The following is a 22,966-nucleotide window of genomic DNA, read 5'->3' as shown; positions in this document are numbered from 1 at the left end:
TGGTGAATGAGGGTGGAGGAGCACAGAGAGAGGTTTAAGGGGCAGTTGGTAGTGGAGAAAAGAAGCCAGTTCTTTGCTCTCCAGGGTGATTCTGGAGTAGTGGAGCCAGTGCAGGTCAATAATGGGTGAGTGGGGCTTCGTGCAGGATAGGATATGGGCAGCAGAGTTTTGGATGAGCTGAAGTTTGCAGAAGATGGAAGATGGGAGACTGGCCAGGAGAGCATTGGAATAGTGGAATCCGAAGGTGACAAAGGCATAGATGAGAGTTTCAGCAGCAGATTGGCTGAGACAAGTTGAGTGTTGGTGTGAAGCAGCCAAATGTAAATCAAGACCACCTCCTCCTCCAGGGTCTTCGCTTTTCTCTGGTGTCTGGTCGGGCCCTCACCAAGGATTGAGGCTGCATTCATGCTACCACTGCAGCATTAGTGTGAAGTGAAGCTGCCTTACACTGAATCATCGATTATAGAATAATAGGATAATACCGTACAGAAGGAGGCTGTGCCAACTCCTTGAAAGAGCTGTCCAATTAGTCCCACTCCCCTGCTCTTTCTCCATCGGCCTGCAAATTTTTATCTTTCAAGTATTTATCCAATTCCCTTTTGAAAGTTACTATTGAATCTGCTTCCTCCACCCTTTCAGGCAGCGCATTCCAGATCATAACAACTCGCTGTGTAAACATTTTTTCTCTCATGTCGCCTCTGGCTCTTTTGCCAATAGTGCAAATATATCCTGAATAACTAACCAAAATAGCATTCCTGACTTAACTTTCCCACTCCCCAAAGAAATCCAAGAGTGCCTTATTAACAGTGTAATATCATGCATTGACTTGTTAATATTCTGGCAATTTATAGGACATCAATGTCAATAACTTTGTCTATGAAGAGGAAAAAATGATCTTCATTCATGTTCGTCCTTTTCATGCACAAGGATAGACCCTTTGTCAAGCAAAAGAAAAGTCAGGCGCACTGTCCCAGGAGTTTTGATCTTTCTCCAGAGCTGCTGTCCCAGTATGAAAATGTTGTTTCTTTTTGCCCTAGAGTTGGTTGCTAATTCTAATCTTTAGCCACAAATGTTCATGCTGCTGTTTACGTCTTGAGTTAGAAATTTTCACATTATTACATTTTCCCTGCACCAAGTCTTTTATTCTTTTTCTTGAAAAAACACCGTTGTTTACAATGACAGTCTCCTGTGGCATCTGCCAACAAATTGTATCCACCCTTACTGGGGATCTTCAAGCAGCAAAAGTGTTTGTTGTTTTCCATGAGGCACAACTTTGACAAGTCTGATGCTTATTTACATCTCTCCTGAAGGGCACAGCAAGAGAGATTTAAAGTATTAAAACATGATCCTTGAGGCTGAGATATCTTTGCCTAAAACACCTTGACTCACTGAGGGTCAGTCTTTAGAATTGGACCTGTAGTCCAAATCTAAACAGGAACACACAACTCCTAGGTCACTGAGGGATTCATGCAGCAGAGGATAACGTGGCAGTTTGTCACTGGACCAGTTCTTACCAACAACACTGTTTGAGGTGCACTCGATTATCTTGTGTAGCTGCGGGCAAATAGTCAAGCTTTTCCCCCAAGATGTTGATGGGTTCTAAAGTAAATGTAAGAACCGTAGAATTCTCCAATGTAAGGACACCACAATGTTGTCTTAACCCTTGGGACTATCTGAATCGGGGTGGAGTGGAGGAGGAAGAATACTAAACATTTGCTTGTGGCACTCATCATTCAATACTTCCAGGGTTAGACTTCACTTTGTGAATCGAATAGTTTAACAGCATCCCTCTGGATGCACCTTTACCTCTTAATCTCTGAAGCTGCAAGCCTTGCTGGAACTTCCTATGTACTATGTATTTTCTGCATTGCCCCTTCCACTTCCTTTGTGGATCTGCCACAAAATCTGCTTAGAAAGACTGTTTGGAAAGAGTCAATTTTCCTCAGACCTGGCTACAGCAGGCGAATACTGTAGACATGCAGTGACCACTGAGGAAATTCATTTTACTTGGCTGCAGTGTACTCTAGCCTTAGAGGAAGAAAAGAGGAGGATGGTGTAACTTCCAGATCACTCCATAACTTGACGTAGTTGCATGCTGAGTGCAGTAATTAAAAAGTATCCAGCAGCTATGGCCAGGACACTCCAGATCACAGTGAGATGCAGCATACTTGAAATAGTAGATGATGGACTACTTCTTCATTCTGTTGTTAGTGTGGTCTGCTGCCCAGGTAATCCTGTTTCATGGGTATGTCTGGTTATACATCTCTGGTCTCTGAGTAACTCCAGGCAGAGTTCTAGGGCTCCCTATCAAAGGAATCTCTGTGCCTTGGAGTCACTGCCATTCAAGGAAGCACCAGCCCAACCTAAAAATCCATTCCAGGATTGGGCCCAAATAGTTAGCCAACACCTAAAATGGTCAGTCACCTGTCAGTCTTCCAACCCCCCCATCCCCACCCCCACCCCCAGCCAAAGCAGAATTTTTGGCACCAGGGCTTAAGTGACCGAGGCCACAGATCAACAGATGTGGTTGAGTTTAACTCTGTGTTGTCCAATAGAAATTGCTGACAGGGTGTGGCTATGACGACAGCGTTTAGCCATATCCATTAATTTTAGTAGAAAGTGTCTTTCACACAATACAGGTAAATGAATTTCATGTGTATATTTACTTAACAAACGTCTACCATCATTCAGTAACCACGGACATAAAGCACTCAACGATCAAAAATTAATCGCACACTCTTGGTAAAACGCTAAGATGAAAAGCAAACAAACAAAAAGGTTAAAGTATACATGCATATGTTGTGCAAATTAGTATTGAGATCACATGCCCAACGACAGTCTATTATTCATCTTTTATTTATTAATCAAATGCAATTAGCCACATCTGGGTTCCCAGTTAGCCACGTGGCTAGTGGCTAATGCAATGGACAGCACAGTGGTCTTTTGCACATGTATAAGATTGCCAGCAATGCAATACAGGTTTTAGAATTTTTTTTACTGGTCAAGCCACTCAATAATACTCCTGTAGTTGATTATCATTCAAAGTTCCATTGTATAGAATTACAACAGCACTGAGCTATGAAATTATTCAGTGGTCCTTCACTGCTACATTCCAGTGGCTGGAGTCATACTTAGCACAAAGGAAGATGGTAGTGGTTGTTGGAGGCCAACCATCTCAGCCCCAGGACCTTGCTGCAGGAGTTCCTCAAGGCAGTGTCCCAGGCCCAACCATCTTCAGCTGCTTCATCAATGACCTTCCCTCCATCATAAGGTCAGAAATGGGGATGTTTGCTGATGATTGCAGTGTTCAGTTCCATTCGCAAACCCTCAGATAATGAAGCAGTCCGAGCCCGCATACAGCAAGACCTGGACAACATCCAGGCTTGGACTCATAAGTGGCAAGTAACATTCACGTCAGACAAGTGCCAGGCAATGACCATCTCCAACAAGAGAGAGTCTAACCACCTCCCCTTGACATTCAACGGCATTACCATCACCGAATCCCCCACCATCAACATCCTGGGGGGGGTCACCATTGACCAGAAACTTAACTGAACCAGCCATATAAATACTGTGGCTACAAGAGCAGGTCAGAGGCTGGGTATTCTGTGGCAAGTGACTCACCTCCTGACTCCCCAAAGCCTTTCCACCATCTACAAGGCACAAGTCAGGAGTGTGACGGAATACTCTGCACTTGCCTGGATGAGTGCAGCTCCAACAACACTCAAGAAGCTCGACACCATCCAGGACAAAGCAGCCTGCTTGATTGGCACCCCATCCACCACCCTAAACATTCACTCCCTTCACCACCGGCGCACAGTGGCTGCAGTGTGTACCATCCACGGGATGCACTGCAGCAACTCGCCAAGGCTTCTTCGACAGCACCTCCCAAACTTGCGACCTCTACCACCTAAAGGGACAAGAGCAGCAGGTACATGGGAACAACACCACCTGCACGTTCCCCTCCAAATCACACACCATCCCGACTTGGAAATATATCGCCGTTCCTTCATCGTCGCTGGGTCAAAATCCTGGAACTCCCTTCCTAACAGCTCTGTGGGAGAACCTTCACCACGCGGACTGCAGCGGTTCAAGAAGGCGGCTCACCACCACCTTCTCAAAGGGCAATTAGGGATGGCAATAAATGCCAGCCTCGCCAGCGACGCCCACATCCCATGAACGGATAAAAGAAAAATTCTTCAGAATGACCCGTTCTTCCATACAGCTTGTGATTCTAGCTTCATTAGGGAAACATTACGATAGCTCAAGCCTATTGTGTCGATTAACGGGGGGAGTAAAGTAGTTTGTAATTTATTCAAAATTTAAATATTAAAATGACGCATTGGTTCTGAAAAGGTTAACCTGAAATGACAAAATGAAGAGCTGTTGCCTTGTGGATAGAATTAGTGTTGCTATGACAACAGCATTATACGCTAGCAATGACTGATTAACCTGTCTCTTGGTATGAATAAGGTATTGGGGATTTGCACAAGGGGAAAAAAAAGGGTGTGACACATTCTGATGGCAATTAGATGGTCGGACCAGTATTTAATAGTACCATTAAACTTCAGTGGTTGAGTAGAAAACTACTGTAGCATCTCAAGCCTGAAATCCACTCAAAAGACAGGCCTTTGTTCAACCGCGCATAACAATAAGCTGAACCGTTCAAAGTCTAATAAATAATTCACAGCTGTCTATGCATTACAAGTATAGAGATTTATCTGCCTTGCATAATCCCTATCCTGTTCATTTGCTGAATTGCTGTATTCATACAGAATCAATTCAACAAGATGCATGGCTCGCTGGGGTAGTTCACCAAAGTGCAGTCCATCATGTTTATCCGGTAAACAGAAAATTGGTCAGAAGAGTGGTTATGTTTTCAATTCATTTTAGCTTAATGAGAATAAATGTTTTTGGTATTTAAGTTATATATTTGGATACAAATCAATATGTCGTGTGTTTATACGATTCTATTTTTTTAAGTAATGGGAAAATATTCATGTATTGATAATTTTAATGAATTTACTTAGAAATGTAGTATTTTTGAAAATTGCCCACAGCAGGGCTAGCATGATCCATCACATCTGAAGAGCTGTGGGATCTGGATGGCATGAGACAGAGTTCATCACACATCACAGATTACTGTGGATCAGATGTGGAGTGTGGACATTGTTTAACACCATTTGGACTAGCGTTGCAATATTAGCAAGCTCTACCAGTCTAGGAATATCCATTAGGGTTTGACCTCCTTTGAAACATCTGCGTCCAAACGTGCTCTGAGTCAGTTCCTCAGCTTTGCATGGCTGAATTGTCTGTGGAATTCTAAGTGCCTAAGCTCTGGCATCAGCTGTTAGGATTCCAAGTTGATGCCTGCCATTGCCTCCATACTTGCTTATTAACACCAGACCACTGCATCAGCTGCTGGACAATCTCCTCACGGATTCTACCACTCCCAGTTAGAGGGAGACTTGGCCATTTCGCTATTTGATGGGAGTTGATAATTGCCGCCACCCGGATGGTGAAGACTAACCAAGGGGGATAGACTTTTGATTTCAAAAGCCATCCATTAAGATTGTTCTTTAAGCAAGGAAATTTCTTATATACTTGGCCTTATCAGCAGAATAACTTATTGTACAGATAAGAACCAATGAAAGCCAAGGATTTTGGATGTCTTGGCCTTGCTAAAGTTATGACGTCACCATAACCTGACAGACAGGGCGGACCTTCCTCTCTGAAAGCTCGGCTATTGAATACAATTAGCTGACCCTTTCCCACCACAGCAAGTTGTGAAACTGAATTCAGTAAATCTGGTAAATGTTGGTTAGCACCAGACAAAATAACCCTGAAAGCTGCTGGATTGTCATAAAAACTCTACTAGCTCACTGATGTCTTTCAGGAAAGGGAACCTGGCGTCCTTACCCAGTCTGGCCTACATGTGATTCAAGTCCCATGCTACATGGTTGTCTCTAAATATCCTCAGGGCAATGAGGGATGGACATTAGGGATGTGTGGCTGGGGTCATTCACGTCCCAAGAAGTTTTATTAAAAAATTTGTCATCCGTAAGAATTTTTCTATCTGCTTTTTGCCTACTTCTTAGGGGTACAGGGAAATAACCAACTGGATTAGAGCCTTTTCAGAGAAGAAAAGTCTTGTGAATGTATGTTTGTGATGTACCTTTTTTTTGCAGGACGCTATCAAGTTTGAAAAGGGTCGGAGATAAAACGAGACAAATGGGAGGAGTGGTTAGGAGTGATGCCACGTCTGGAGTAAAAAGCCTTTAGATAGTAAGCATGGGGAAATATTGAGAGGGGCCAGAGTTCCAGGTCTCTGGAAAAGGATGAGTTTGAGCTTGAAACAGTGCGATAAGTCTTAATTTCAACGCAGTGAGAATGCAAGGAACAATGTGTAGAATGGCGAATTTTCACTCAAGGAGGAAGGAGACAACAAAAGATCATGTGAACATTGCCATTGAGTAGGATCACTTATTGGGCAACAAACTTTTTCTTGTATTCTGTCAACAAGCAGAAGAGAGGTGCGAAAGAGCCTCACTCGATATGGGGGCAGTACTTGAGCCTTGGGTGAGTTAGGGCATTATGGGGAGCTAAGAGTTGTTGAAAGGGCAATGTATGGCACAAAAGAGTGGTTTGTTGTTCTTGGAGATAGGTTTCGTAATACAGGAGATGTATGGATTCTATTTGAGATCAGAGGAAATAGTGAGGCCAAGAATGTTGTTGCCCTATAAAAGGACATAGAGAAAATGGAGTGATTCCACCCTCACTACAAGAAGAATGTTAGCTGTGAATGTGGCTGCAATCTGAGAAGTTGATAAATTTACAGTATGATCTTAAGCCAAGGAGTGGATTGGGGTGAATGATGAATGGAGGTTACTGGTGTAGAGAAGAAAAAGAGTGGGAGAAACAATAAAAGACTGTAGGAATAGCTGAGTTGATGGTAAAAGAGATGTGCCATCAATTGTTAAACACAGCGGTTTTTGAAAGGAAACTAGATAGCCACGCTTGGGTGGAAGATTTTGCCATTCATTTGGAAGTGCTCCTACATTTTTAAAAAAAATGTATTTTGTATGTCAACTTTTATAATTCAAAAAAGCGTTACTTAATAATGACAACAGGAAGTAAAGTTTGGGGACAGGAGGTGCATGCCATACACAAGACATTTAGTAATATATCTTCACATCTCATGAGATCAGAACTCTTTCTGCAGCACAGGTATCTTAACTCAAGGTTCCGTTTCCCCATATAGCTAAAACGGATGAGAGAAGTTGGGCCAGAATTTGCTGTAGCCGGTCAACGAATGGCGCCTGCCGTTAGTTACACTTACCCATGTCCATTATATCCCAATGATATTTTGCGCCACAAGTTGCTGGAAGTGCGAGATGAAAACGGTGCGGCGCCCTCTACTGGGCGCCTGTGACAGGAGTGAACAGGGCAAGCAACTGGGTGTCTCCTTAACCAATCAGATTAAAGGTTTGTGAAATCAACAGCGCAAGGACTGAGAAGTGTAAGTTAGAATGGGTGAATTAAATGTTAAAGCAGGTGCAGAAAGAGAAATAGAGAGGGAAAGAAAGATCTGATTGAGAGAGAGAAAAAGTTTTTTTTAAAAATATTAATTTAATTTTTTTTTAAAACTCCAACAACAATTAAAACCTGAAGGAATGAGATTCCACACATGTAATAGTTAATTTTCAGTGCGAGAGGTTGATTGGCAGTAATTAATACTTATCATGTCATTAAAATGGTACTTAGACTGAAATAGACAAGCCCTGATTTTCTGTGGTGGGTTTAGTTCATGTTTACCACACAAATACAGGAAATTCGCGCCGTTCAATGCATTTGGATGGTGAGGCAGACAGCGAGATGCCATTTTCGTGAAGCTAATGGCAGAGTGATGCATCTCGAACAGCAACTTTCTGATTTTGCGCATATACCTACGCATCTGCCCTCGCCTGAAGCTGCTGTGTGATTTACGCATAAATAATGGTGAGCGACATTCGCCTCACCGTTTAACAGCAAATTCTGGGCCATTATTTTCCAGATGATTGGATACAAAATTAAGACAAAAGACACTTCCCACTATATCTGGCCTTCAATTTTTTTCAGGTAAATAATTAAAAAAAGTATTTATTCTTCCTGTCCCTGCCAAATGTTTCTTACTTTTAAAAAATTTCCCCACTGCCTTTTTCTGGTATGCGCCTCGCTTCCTCCAGCAGAGATGGCCCGACCTTGCTCCTTCACTGTGGGGCCGTACTGTACGTCTTCATCCCCACTCACCTCCTGTTCCACAATGGTGGTCCAGTGTTGGGAGAACTGAATTACTAGTTAACTGGTAAATATCGCAGATCAGGCCAGGAGGTATTGGAGAAGGCGCTGGGAGGATGATGGACGTTCAAGGGCCGGGAAAACATTGGGCAGGCCAGCAGACAGCAAGTAGCAGGAAGCGGACCAGATTCATTGCTGAACCAGCATGCCAGGGCAGCATGTGAGTGAATATACAAAGTATCTTCTACAAAGGTAAGAGGGAACTGGGAGAGAAACTGGCAGGACACGAGAAGGCAAAACACTGTAACTAAAAATGAACATGGAGAGAATGGGAGACACGGGAGATGCCCGTAGAGAGATGTGTCAGCTGACAAGAGAATCCAAGTTACTTCATTGGAACACTAGTGGCTGTATGCAACAGGAAATGTCTCAAATTAGTTTCCATGCATAACAGGCTGCTCAAAATACAGTCCATTGTTTATGTCCATAGGGTCCTTTGCATTGCTGTTCTATGTGAATTCCTCTTGGTGATGAAAAAGTCATGTCAGCTTTTATTTTCTGTTGAATCATTATGCAAGGCAAGTGTGAACGTCAGGAAATATTGGGGAAGGGTGAAAGGGAGGTGGAAGCACATTCAATAGCAACTTTCAAAAGGGAATTGGATATATAGTTGAAAAGGAAAAATTTGCTTGGCTATGGGGAAAGAGCGGGGCACTGGGGCGAATTGGATAGCACAAAGGAAGATGGTGGTGGTTGTTGGAGGCCAATCATCTCCGCCTCAGGACATTGCTGCAGGAGTTCCTCAGGGCAGTGTCCTAGACCCAACCATCTTCAGCTGCTTCATCGATAACTTTCCCTCAATCATAAGGTCAGAAATGGGGATGTTTGCTGATGATTGCACAGTGATCAGTTCCATTCGCAACCCCTCAGATAGTGAAGCAGTCCGTGCCCGCATGCAGCAAGACCCGGACAACATCCAGGCTTGGGCTATAAGTGGCAAGTAACATTCGCACCAGGCAATGACCATCTCCAACAAGAGAGAGTCTAACCACCTCCCCTTGACATTCAACGGCATTACCATCGCCGAATCCCCAACCATCAACATCCTGGGGGTCACCATTGACCAGAAACTTAACTGGACCAGCCATATAAATACTGTGGCTACAAGAGCAGGTCAGAGGCAGGGTATTCTGCGGCAAGTGACTCACCTCCTGACTTCCCAAAGCCTTCCCACCATCTACAAGGCACAAGTCAGGAGTGTGATGGAATACTCTCCACTTGCCTGGATGAGTGCAACTCCAACAACACTCTCGAAGCTCGACACCATCCAGGACAAAGCAGCCGCTTGATTGGCACCCCATCCACCACCCTAAACATTCACTCCCTTCACCGTGGCTGCAGTGTGTACCATCCACAGGATGCACTGCAGCAACTCGCCAAGGCTTCTTCGACAGCACCTCCCAAACCCGTGACCTCTACCACCTAGAAGGACAAGAGCAGCAGGCACATGGGAACACCACCAACTGCACGTTCCCCTCCAAGTCACACACCATCTCGACTTGGAAATATATCGCCGTTCCTTCATCGTCGCTGGGTCAAAATCCTGGAACTCCCTACCTAACAGCACTGTGGGAGAACCTTCACCACATGGACTGCAGCGGTTGAAATAGGCGGCTCACCACCACCTTCTCCAGGGCAATTAGGGATGGGCAATAAATGCTGGCCTTGCCAGCGACACCCGCGTCGCGTGAACAAATAAAAAAAAAATTGGATGGCTCTTTCAAAGAGCTGGCACAGGCACGATGGGCTGAATGGCCGCCTTCAGTGCTGTATGATTCTATCACTAATGATGCTCGATTTCCTGGACAATTGATGCATGGTTTCCTGTGAAGTGTGTTCAGTAAGGACAATCTTCAAATGGTCTGCTTTTACATCAAAGAAATAGATGCTTTTAAAACCTGCACACTTTCTTGGGGTTTTTAGTTCCATACTTTGCCATGCCTCTGCATGTAAGCTGGCTAATAAGGCACCGTGAGGAATCACCTCCCATGATTGGACTCTGTTTTGTAGAACTGTACGGATTTCAGACTGTCCCTCTTGTTTTTAAATAGTCAGACTAACCCTTCTATTTTGTAAGCCTAGTTATTGCATTTTTAGTATATTGTGTCTTTCTGCATCTATATATTTCAGCTGAAAATAAACTTGACCAAGTAGTTTCTGGAAATGTTATTCTTTTGTTTTTGGAAATGATGGGGGAATGTGGTGGACATCCCAAATGCTCTTTAGTGAACAATATAGTGTGATTAGGGGTTAATAGTTAAAACCAGGCATGCCATCCTGTGCACACAAGGTTTGCTTATGGAAACTGTCCAGCCATGAACATGAGAACAAGTTTTGGTGGGGGGAGCCAGTGCTGTAACAGCGTTCCATGGTTGAATATAGAAAGGTTCTTTTACATGGCATGAACAAGTTATTATAGTCTGGCTGAGAAGTCCATTAAAGAATCGGGCATCTCTGATTTTTCTCAGTTGAGTCGGATTCCTTGTCAATGTCTGTAGTATTCCTTCATTAACAGAGCAAGGACAACAACAAATGCTAATTGTTCATGTATTTATGATGATCCTAGCCTGTCTCTATTGTAATTGACTACCGGACAGCTCAATAATTTGTGGTTTTTCAGTTTTTAGTGATGGTCTGGACCCAATACGGTCATTGTTTTCTTCACTCATTCACTCATTCACTAATGTATAATGGTCAGAATAGATCTTCATGAATTTGAACATAGTTTGTTGCACATAAACTTACAAACTGATATGGTTTTGTCCTAAGGGCAAGGTTACTTAGTGTTTGAAAGATCAAAGGCTCAGACAGGCAATTGAAGCGTGTAAAGTGAGCATTGCTTAGACAACTGAAATATTTCATTTGAAGTCTAAGCTTTGTGAAAATTTAATTCATCTTTAACCAATTTTGGAACTTGGATGTTTCCTGAATACACTTCTTGTAAATAGGTTTATAAATATTCATAGTTTTAAAATTACTGACTTGGGTTACTAAAGCCTTGTCGTCAAATGGCAATATTGCATACCCTTGAAGTACATCCCTGTTCACTCCATCGTACTTTTATTGAATTCCATGCTTCGAGCAATGTTTTCTTTTTTGACAATTATTAGACCGTGTACGTTCTCAGCACTTACTGCATAATGCATAGACTTTTAATTTGAGCAGTTGCCAAAACTAATGGTTGGGTGTTAGTTTCTGAGGAAGTTGCAGAAAAACCTATGTAGAAATAAATTTAAATCGAAGGTTGTGATTTTGTATAGCTGATCATATAGTAGCTACCTTCACGTTTTATCAGCTTCTATTTTGAAAACTGCAATTCCCTCCAGTTAAACATTGGGAAAAACGAAGCCATTGTCTTTGGCCCCTGCCATAAAATTTGTACCTGCACCACCATTTTCATCCCCCTCCCCAGCCACTGTCTGAGGCCGAACCAGACTGTTCGCAATCGTGGTGTTCTACTTGACCCTGAGCTGAGCTTCCGACTCATATCCACTGCATAAAGACCACCTATTTCCACCCACGTGACGTTGCCCGCCTCCACCCCAGCCCATCTGCTGCTCAACCCTTATTCATACTTTTGTTACCTCCAGATTTGACTATTCAAATGCTCTCCTGGCCAGCCACTCATCCTGCACACAACTTAACCATCAGCTCATCCAAAACTCTGCTGCCCGTGTCCTATCCTGCATGAAGTGCCACTCACCCCATCACCCCTGTGTTCGCTAACTTATATTGACTCCCGGATCCCCAAAGCCTCAAATATGAAATTCTCAGCCTAATGTTTAAATCCCTCCATGATCTCACCCCTCCCCATGTCTGTAACCTCCTGTATCCCGAACTCTTTGTTCCTCTGACTCTGGCCTCTTGTAGAGTTTGGTCACTGATATGATCAGTGACTAGAAGAACATGACTGGACAGTGGACTGTTGCAAGTATTCTAATGAGAACATACGCCTTTTGCAGTGCCAGAGGTAGGAAGATCCCAGTACAGGCTTTTCAACAAATCCATGTGTGTGTGAGGTATAGCAAGTACATTTTAGTTTTTAACTAGAAGCTTATCATGAGCTATACATTTGGTGGCTTCAATTTCAAACTATGGTAGCACACTTTATAACATTAGCCATTTTTCCCCTTCATCCTAGGGGAATCTAGGAATATGGGGATCGGGCAGGAAAGTGGAGTTGAGGTGGAAGATCAGCCGTGATCTGATTGAATGACAGAGCAGGCTCAAGGAGCCGTGTGGCCTGCTCCTGCTCCTGCTCCTATTTCTTATATTCTTATGCTCTCAGGATGAGCCAAAGTACTACTAAGCCAATGAAGTACATTGGTGGTATAGACACTGTTAAAATGTAGGGATGATGTGGAGATGCCGGTGATGGACTGGGGTTGACAATTGTAAACAATTTTACAACACCAAGTTATAGTCCAGCAATTTTATTTTAAATTCACAAGCTTTCGGAGGCTACCTCCTTCGTCAGGTGAACGATGTGAATTTCACATCGTTCACCTGACGAAGGAGGTAGCCTCCGAAAGCTTGTGAATTTAAAATAAAATTGCTGGACTATAACTTGGTGTTGTAAAATTGTTTAAAAATGTAGGGAAACATGGCAGCCAATTTGCACACAGCAATGTCCCACAAATAGGAATGAGATATTAGTTGAGGGATTAATATTGGCGAAGACAACTCTTTGGTGCTATTCAATAGGATCGTTCACATTGAGGGGGCAGACGGGACCTCAGTTTAATGTCTCATCCAAAAGACGGCACCTCTGACAGTGCAGCACTTCCTCGGTATTGGCACTGGGAGTGTCGGCCTAGATTATGGGCTCAAGTCTCTGGAGTGGGGCTTGAACCCATGACCTTCTGATTCAGAGTGATACCACTGAGCCATAGCTGACACCTTTTATAAAAGGCAGAGAACACACAACTTTTAATAACCATAACTTTAGAATTCAAATCATTTCAACGGGGACCTTGTTTTAAAAAATATATTTTTTTTTGTTCTGCCCATTTGCTAATTTTGAAATATTTAAGCTGTGAGTAATGAAATCATTACAGCTGTTGGGATGAATGAACTACCAAGGCCAGCAGTGTGGAGGAGGCCAGCTAACATCAGCCTTCACCTTAAGTATACTTCAGCATCAGCTATTTATCTTCATTCAGCCTCCATAAATTCTCCAGCTCAGCAACTTTTCGAACCCCACGCTCCTGATGATATCAGCAGTGCTTCCTTTTTAAACCAAAATGTTCAACAGACCGAAACAAGACGATGTAAATTTAGTTAAATGTAACAATGTATTTTTACTAGAAGTTGTGATGGTAAGATTCATTAATGAGAGCTTTGTTCTGTTTGAAATGTGAAGTTATTTTATATGTAACTAGTTGATCACTTGTGACATTGCTCACTGGAAGTCAAGACCAAGTGCAGTCTTTAGGTGAAGTGGGTTTAGAGGGAGAGGGATAATTGGACAAGACACGCCAGTAGATCTCCTGTGGCGTCGTTCGCAATGAGTCAGAGGATTCACTGTTTTATAACGAGGGGTGTTTGTGCCACGTAGCAGGTAACAGCAGGGCCACTGACTTAGTGACTGAAAAAGTCAAATTCTATTTTTATTAAATGGTATCCTAGGATTTTTATTGGTGCCTTGGGAATTGAATTCTGTAACTCTGTCCATTATTCTGTAAATGAGTGGCCTTTAATTTATCCATATTCCTTTACCTATATTTTAAATTTTTAATCACTTACCATTTTTAAATCTGAGAAAACACAATAAGATGGAATGAGATGCACCAATTGGAGGTAGGTAGTTGGTGTTTAGGAAGGAGGAATGGTGTTTAGCTGCACTCGGGGGCAGTGCTGTAGCAAGACTGGGCGGGGGGGAATGGTCTTGAGGTTTGGCAGAACTAGGGTCGGGGTCCAGGGGTTTGACAGTGTTGCAGAGGAGCGGGGAGGTTCTTTGCTGAGGCTTCAGTATGGAGGGAGGATCTGGACTTTGGTAGAACTCTGTGTGGCAAAAACAGGAAGTGAAATTTAGTAAATAGGAAGTGGATGCAGACATAATTTCAATATATCACAGATAGATACGATCCCTGGGTGCAGTTATGCTGCCACTTCATCGCTGCAAAGCCTTTTCAGGCTTGCAGTGCCAGAAAAGTGATCTCTGGAACATAGTAGTGAGAAACCCTCTCGGGGAGGCCACCTCATAGCACTTGTATTGACACTATGTGGACATAACTCTAAGCTAGGTTTATAAAATGCTCTGGACCTCTGGTGCACTTCACAAACTGAAGCAAAGTATTTATAAAAATTGTTTTCAGAGTGTGAAAGCTCCCACCCGCACACTCAACACAATCAAAATTTCCCACCTGGGAGCACAGCTCCGTGCACGAGTGTGAGCATGGATTTACAGACCTGTGGCTTAGCTGCAGTTTGGGCTGGGCAGTACAATTCAGGTGTTACTGACTGCAAATCGACTCTGTAGTATTGGTTCTTGGACTAGTAGCACAGTATAACTGTAACCGTAAATATTGTGACTTCCCAGTTCCAAATAGGAATTCTAAAAAATCGACCAAGGTCTATACCCCGAGATAATGAGCTTTATTGTACAGCTATCAGGTCAAGTCCACAGTAATTTCAGTCTCTCTTTCTCAGGCCTACACCTTCGGCTGACTCCACTGGGCTTAAAATGTGGGCTGACTTCTTGGCATTCAGTCACAAACACATACAAGGGCATCTCATCAACAGCTATACTCAGGAAGCCATTAGGAAAGCCTTTAATTATTTTCCCGGATTATAACAACTCAGGGCCATAAATAAACAGAAATCTGCAGAGAGTGATCAGGTAGCTATTAATAGTTCTTCCAACTGCAGTCAACACTCCAGGATAATTTGTTGCAATGTTGGCCATCAAAATAGATGAATTAGCAATAAATAATTCCTCTTTATCAGAATAAAGATAGATATGGTAAATATTCATACAGATGTAATCCATTATTGATTGTAATTGCACATGATTGAATTATTGAAATTCATCCATTCTACACTTGGAAGAGAATTCCTCAAACATTCTTCTTCAATAAAAGAAGATGGAGATAATCCCAGTGGTACAGCAGGTTTGTGAACTGATATGCTGCGCAGTGGAATGGGATCTCCCCTATGTTCACCATGTCGTGATGGTGGTCTTGAATGAGGATATCAGATTCCATCACTTTGCCCAAGGGAAGAAAAACTGGAGACTGAGGCAATCTGCACTGAAGTGTCAGCCGTGGTTCAGTGGGTAGCACTCTCTTTGAATCAGAAGATTGTGGGTTCAACTCCCACTCCGGAGACTTGAGCACAAAATCCAGGCTGACACTCCAGTGCAGTACTAAGGGAGTGCTGCACTGTTGAAGGTGCCAACTTTCGGATGAGATGTTAAATGTCTGCCCCCTCAGGTGGATGTAAAAAATCCCATGGCACTATTTCGAAAAATAAGGGAGTTCTCCCCAGTGTCCTGGCCAATATTTATCTCAACCAACATCACTAAAAACAGATTATCTGGTCATCATTGCATTGCTTTGTTGGACCTTGCTGTGCACAAATTGGCTCCGCGTTTCCTACATTACAACAGTAACTACACTTCAAAAAATACTTCATTGGTTGTAAAGCGCTTTGAGACATCCTGACATCCTGAGCTCCAGAACTAGCTGCGCCTCTAGCCAAGCTGTTCCAGTACAGCTACAACACTGGCATCTACCCGACAATGTGGAAAATTGCCCAGGTATGTCCTGTCCACAAAAAGCAGGACAAATCCAATCCGGCCAATTACCGCCCCATCAGTCTACTCTCAATCATCAGTAAAGTGATGGAAGGTGTCGTCGACAGTGCTATCAAGCGGCACTTACTCACCAATAACCTGCTCACCGATGCTCAGTTTGGGTTCCGCCAGGACCACTCGGCTCCAGACCTCATTACAGCCTTGGTCCAAACATGGACAAAAGAGCTGAATTCCAGAGGTGAGGTGAGAGTGACTGCCCTTGACATCAAGGCAGCATTTGACCGAGTGTGGCACCAAGGAGCCCTAGTAAAATTGAAGTCCATGGGAATCAGGGGGAAAACTCTCCAGTGGCTGGAGTCATACCTAGCACAAAGGAAGATGGTAGTGGTTGTTGGAGGCCAATCATCTCAGCCCCAGGGCATTGCTGCAGGAGTTCCTCAGGGCAGTGTCCTAGGCCCAACCATCTTCAGCTGCTTCATCAATGACCTTCCCTCCATCATAAGGTCAGAAATGGGGATGTTCGCTGATGACTGCACAGTGTTCAGTTCCATTCGCAACCCCTCAGATAATGAAGCAGTCCGAGCCCGCATGCAGCAAGACCTGGACAACATCCAGGCTTGGGCTCATAAGTGGCAAGTAACATTCGCGCCAGACAAGTGCCAGGCAATGACCATCTCCAACAAGAGAGAGTCTAACCACCTCCCCTTGACATTCAACGGCATTACCATCACCGAATCCCCCACCATCAACATCCTGGGGGTCACCATTGACCAGAAACTGAACTGGACCAGCCATATAAATACTGTGGCTACGAGAGCAGGTCAGAGGCTGGGTATTCTGCGGTGAGTGACTCACCTCCTGACTCCCCAAAGCCTTCCCACCATCTACAAGGCACAAGTCAGGAGTGTGATAGAATACTCTCCACTTGCCTGGATGAGTGCAGCTCCAACAACACTCAAGAAGCTCGACACCATCCAAGATAAAGCAGCCCGCTTGATCGGCACCCCATCCACCACCCTAAACATTCACTCCCTTCACCACCGGCGCACTGTGGCTGCAGTGTGCACCATCCACAGGATGCACTGCAGCAACTCGCCAAGGCTTCTTCGACAGCACCTCCCAAACCCGCGACCTCTACCACCTAGAAGGACAAGAGCAGCAGGCGCATGGGAACAACACCACCTGCACATTCCCCTCCAAGTCACACACCATCCCGACTTGGAAATATATCACCGTTCCTTCATTGTCACTGGGTCAAAATCCTGGAACTCCCTTCCTAACAGCACTGTGGGAGAACCGTCACCACACGGACTGCAGCGGTTCAAGAAGGCGGCTCACCACCACCTTCTCGAGGGCGATTAGGGATGGGCAATAAATGCTGGCCTCGCCAGCGACGCCCACATCCCGTGAACGAATAAAAAAAAAATGAAAGGCGCTGTATAAATGGAAGTCTTTTTTTTCACACATCCCCAAGTAGCAAGTTTAGATCAGGAATGGTGGATGTGTTTCAGTGATTAGTGGAATCTTGGGTGTGGATTGGTTGCCTCTTATTGTAACAGGGGATTGGTATGTGACTAGGGGACTTGTGGAATTGGGAGAAAATAAACATTCAAATTCTGGGAGAGAGATTTTATATTTGTAATTTTTAAAAAAAATCCCTGAAATATGATTGGCAGTATTTTGTTAAAATTATTACTTTTGTTTCAGCTAAGCTTCCAGCATAAAGTCGGAGTCCTTTACTGTAAAGCAGGCCAAAGCACCGAGGAGGAGATGTACAACAATGAGACAGGAGGACCAGTGTTTGAAGAGTTCCTTGATCTTCTTGGCCACAGGGTGAGACTAAAGGGCTTCAGCAAGTATAGAGCACAGCTGGATAACAAAAGTAAGCCATTTTTCTTTTTTTTTTAGAAAAGGTGTTTTTAAATGATACCCCAGTGTTCTTAGTTTAACTTCCTGCACTCTGGTTGAGGCAGGCAGGCAACAGCAGACCTTTCCATGGCACTCTCAAATTCTGCATTGTAATGGCATCAGCTGTTGCTAAAATATGATAGGAGGAAGCTGATTTTATTTTCCATCACAGAGGCTCTTTAGTATTGCACCTGACAAGTTCAGTAAGATGGATGTATCAACAAACTGCACAAGAAGCAGGGAGGGTCACTTCACTATATAGCTTTCTGGTTAATATTAAGAGGAAAATAGGTTTTTATTTATATGTATGTATGTCTATATATATATATATATATATATATATGTGTGTGTGTGTGTGTGTGTGTGTGTGTGTGTGTGTGTGTGTGTCAGATCTAATTTACAAATTAAATAGGCGGTTTACAAAAAAAATAGTTTAATATTTGCAGAGTTAAAATTTCTTCATAAGTTAAAATCCTGGTGAATTGCAGCATAATCCTACACGTTACCACAGAAGATATCTCTACATTTATCTGCATCTCATTCGTCTCTTGTTGCCCTTTTGATCATTTAGAAGTTTAGTGGCAATTCAGTAAAATATGCTTCCTCTTTGATTAATAAGTAACAGGGAGAGTTGATGGCGGACCTGACCTGATAGGCGGGTATGGGATAACCCATTGTGGGAATTTAATATCGATGGAGAAGAGAAGGTCATTAGAGGAGAAGGTGTAGCACCTGTTAATGTATGCAGAATGACTGATATGGTGAGGGCTGGGACTAGTTTTCTTTGATTGGGATGTCATCTGAGGTGCGGAGGGGAAAGAGGAGTCGCCTCTGGGTTGGTTTGTTGCGCTGTCGACAATGCCTGAAAGTTTGAATAGTTCCTTGACTTCTTCGGTCACAATGTGACACTAAAGTGTGCTGCCCACCCTTTTGATTAAAGAAAGATGCACAATTCCAGGTAATTTAACAAAGGACAACAGGTTAAATATTTGTGTTTCAAAAAAAAGATTAACTTGTTTTGTAAATAGACTTGGCTTAGTTAATTAATTAGATAAATGCAGCTACAAATTAATTCCCAAAAAACTTCCTACTAGTTGGGGCTTGTGCAGAATTACAGTGGGATAGCATACTGTTCTTTCATCTTTAGGGCCGCATAAGGGTCTTGCATGAAATGAGTTGATGTGGTCTCGAGCCAGTTCCTTGTGGGACTGGGTCCACAGCATAACAATGCTTAGCATTCAGGAAAAAGTGGGAATTGCACTTGGGTCATAAGCATAGATGGCTGACGTGGGAACTGCCCAATGGCATATTGGTGCAGTCGAGACACCTTTTGACATTCAGGTTCAAACACATTGGGTCAAAGTTAAAAGTGATTTATTCTCCACCTGCTTGTGTTATACCTGGCCTGGAAGTGGAAACATTTCCATTCCCCAGCACTGCCATCCCTCATCTAATTGAACAGTCCTGTTCCCACCCCCCCCCCCCCCCCCCCACACAGCTCCAATGTATCCTTTAGATAAGGAGTTACTGCATGTAATCACTAGTCTTTTTCAAACATTTGTACATCATGCTTTGTTTTTATTTTTCAGCTGACTCCACAGGAACACATTCCCTGTATACTACATACAAGGATTATGAAATCATGTTCCACGTGTCAACAATGCTTCCATACACACCCAACAACAGACAGCAGGTACATAAGCTCCGGATGTTAAACATGGCACCAGTAGAGACGCTCAATATTCTTAAGTGGAAGACTAAACAAATTAAGTTCACCATCTCTCCTAGCATATCAAGTTACAAGGTTCTCTTATATATAACAAGTGATTGAATTTAGTGCAGCATTGTCTTGCTTTCCCCAGTGTGGATGCAGTAAATTGTGGTGTGTCTGTTTCACTATTAAATTTTGGATGCTGCAAATGCTAGTCTTAAAATTGGTCCCAGTTTTTACAACATCTGCATTTGTAACTAGTTCAGTAGTTTAACGAGTTATGTAATCTTGTTCTTCTTTCCCGTGCAGTGTGGTAAATACTAACAACTCAGTGCTCGCATTGGAGTCAAAATATACACTCTGTAATGCCACACCTGAAATACAAGCCATTTCTCGTAATATGCTTTGTCTGATTCCAAGCACTGCTTTATAATTGAGGTCGGCTGCAAGAATATGCAATATGCAATCAAATTTTAATTTGTATAATTGATTCAGTGTGAATCTTAAAACAAAGTACTGTGGCTCCCCTGATGGCTCAATTGATCAAAAAAACATATAATTAAACCACCCAGACCAGAAGAGCTCAGGTTTGCTTCTTGATCTGTGCTGATTTAGCTGGTCCCAGTCGGAGTGGCTTTAAGATGCTGCTTCTGCCCCTAAGCTAAGGAGGGGCAAAATTCAACTGCTCCCCTTGGCTACCAGTGACCTTGACTTCGGAGTGCATGAGTGGAGGTAGGGCGAGGAGCTTGGCTAGGTTACCCTCTACTCGCTGGGCTGAGACAACGAACGGCCACTTGGATCTGGCCCTCGTGGGACAGGTACCCAGCAGGAGTCAATACCTTCAGGAGATGATGTGAAGAGAAAATTGACCCAAAAAACTCAACACATCACAATGCAATATTTAGTCTAGTTACAAAACACTTAGGAACAGTATGCAACATTGCACAGTGTTGTGTAATGTCAATGGAAAGTGCACCAAAGGCTTATCAAACCCTTTGAGCTTTCCTAAAAAAATACTAGGAGTCTGGATTTAGACCCTGATCCACCATGCTGGCCTATTAATTTTAATTCACTTAGTGTTTTAATGATCACAGCACGTATGATCTACACTACAGTTCCCAATAGCGATTGCTGATTTAATTTTATTTTTTATATCCTCTTTTATTATTTGCGATCTGGCTCTCGGACTTTGCTAGTATTGCTCATTACTGGTAACTAGGTAGTCCTTGTTGGGAAGGTCTGGTGGGCTATGCACGGAGTGTGTGGAAGTGTTCTTTACTGTGTCTGTGTTCAGCAAGTTGTCAGCTCGCAGAGTTCTGCAGTGTGGATTTTCTAGCTCTATATTTTACAGTGTGATTCTGCCAGTTTTTGGGTCCCTGTTGAAACCAATGCCATGCAGATCAAACTTGATGGGCAGGAGACTAAAAGGTCTCTTTCGTTAGTATTTCAGTAGAATTTCAAGAAATACATTTTTCTCATTTTTAAATAAATTGCCTGTGATGTAGAATAGTATGTGGGTCAGGAGGGAATTGCCATTAAAATTCCTTTTGTGGGCTGCTTTCAGAAATGATTGCAAATCAATTTTCTGTGTGTTTCTTTGGCATTGATAGATGAATAGAGCGCGAGTGTCGCCGAACAACCTGTCTGTTTGAGGACATCAGTAGGAGGAAGATGAAGTGCATTCACACTAATTCTTTTATTTAGTAACACAGTTCAGAATAATGGGTTATGATGTAACTGGAATGAAGTAAGTCAGTTGTGAGCTGACTAAACTAATAGACTATGGATTTACCTGATTGAGAGGGTGTACAGGCGATCTGTTTGTAAGCTACTGCAATGCTACTTTAGTACTTATTGTGGGCTCACTGGCGCTCTCTCCTCCTGTTTTCTCTCGCCTGCCTGTGCAGTAGCACCTGTCCTCTCCTTGATGAGGCGCTCTCTCCTCTCTAATGAACTTGCTAAGATTTTCAGTGAACACAAAATATGCAATTTGGAATGAACATCTGTTTAAACCAAGTCAAATCTCTGTGGCCGTCTCTGTAACCAGCTCGGCGGGTCCTCGGTACACCGGAACCCTGGGGCAACTGACCAGCCAGGCCTGGCTCACTGATGGAGCTTGGAGGGGTAGACCTGTCACTGGCAGTTAGGATTCTTCCCCTCGGCTCCAGGTAACCCTACCAACCAAAGGCCTAACAGATAGGGTGATCCCAGCCAGACAAGTCATTGGAAGCTGTTCTAAAGATTAAACAGCTATCAAATCTTCATTGCAGAATTTTTGTTCATTTGAAATTTCAAGCAGGTTAACTGGAGCAGCATCAAAGAGATTGAAACTCATCATGTAGGCACAGGGTATGGCAGGTACTGACCTGGATGCTTTTGTACAAGCAAGTTGAAATTCACTTGGCAGTTCTAAAGCTTAAACAGCTATTCAATCTTCATGGCAGAATTTTTGTTCATTTAAAATCGCTATCTTGTAGATCAATGTAATTGATTGACTATTCTTCAGAGAGCCAATTGACTATAGCCCATTAAAGTAATGTCTCAGCTTCTTAAGGTGACATCAGAATAATTGTAAACTGTTCAGAAAAAGCACCTTTTCAGTATGGATCAGCAGTCATACTTTTTTCACTGAGATACTTTTCTTTAAAACAAAATCTCCCAATTAAAAAAATATTGCTGGTACATGACTAATTTTTCGACAGATCTATTAAAGTTTTTTGAGGGTGTAACTAGAAGGGTAGATCAGGGGGAAACCAGTGGATGTAGTATATTTGGATTTTCAAAAGGCATTCGATAAGGTGCCACATAAGTTGTTACACAAGGTAAGGGCTCTTGGGGATGGGGGTAATATATTAGCATGGATAGAGGATTGGTTAACAGACAGAAAACAGAGAGTAGGAATAAACGGGTCATTTCGGGTTGGCAGGTTGTAACTAGTGGGGTGCTGCAGGGATCAGTGCTTGGGCCTCAGCTATTTACAATCTATATTAATGACTTAGATGAGGGGACCGAATGTAATGTTTCCAAGTTTGCTGATACAAAGTTGGGTGGGAAAGTAAGCTGTGAGGAGGACACAGAGTCTGCAAAGAGATATAGACTGGTTAAGTAAGTGGGCAAGAAGGTGGCAGATGGAGTATAATGTGGGGAAATTGAAGTTATTCACTTCAGTAAGGAAAAATAGAAAAACTGAATATTTTTTAAATGTTGGTATTTAGAGGGATTTGGGTGTCCTTGTACACGAAACACAAAGTTAA

At 43.0% G+C, this 22,966-nt stretch overlaps 1 protein-coding gene across 5 annotated transcripts in view; it reads left to right on the top strand.

Annotated features, from left to right (window-relative positions):
* The window catches only part of sipa1l2 (signal induced proliferation associated 1 like 2), a 393,092-nt gene that overhangs the window by 153,924 nt on the left and 216,202 nt on the right, over positions 1-22,966 (top strand). For all 5 annotated transcript variants that reach the window (XM_067984149.1, XM_067984146.1, XM_067984148.1 and 2 more), the window contains exons 5-6: positions 17,801-17,975; positions 19,591-19,694. In XM_067984149.1, the coding sequence (XP_067840250.1) occupies positions 17,801-17,975; positions 19,591-19,694 (279 nt within the window). The remainder of the gene's footprint in view (positions 1-17,800; positions 17,976-19,590; positions 19,695-22,966) is intronic.

Source organism: Heptranchias perlo, chromosome 5 (genome assembly GCF_035084215.1).
Source record: "Heptranchias perlo isolate sHepPer1 chromosome 5, sHepPer1.hap1, whole genome shotgun sequence".
In the NCBI taxonomy this organism is placed as follows: domain Eukaryota; kingdom Metazoa; phylum Chordata; class Chondrichthyes; order Hexanchiformes; family Hexanchidae; genus Heptranchias; species Heptranchias perlo.
Note: the sequence above shows the minus strand (reverse complement) of the source record. Positions and strands in the feature narration are given on the sequence as shown.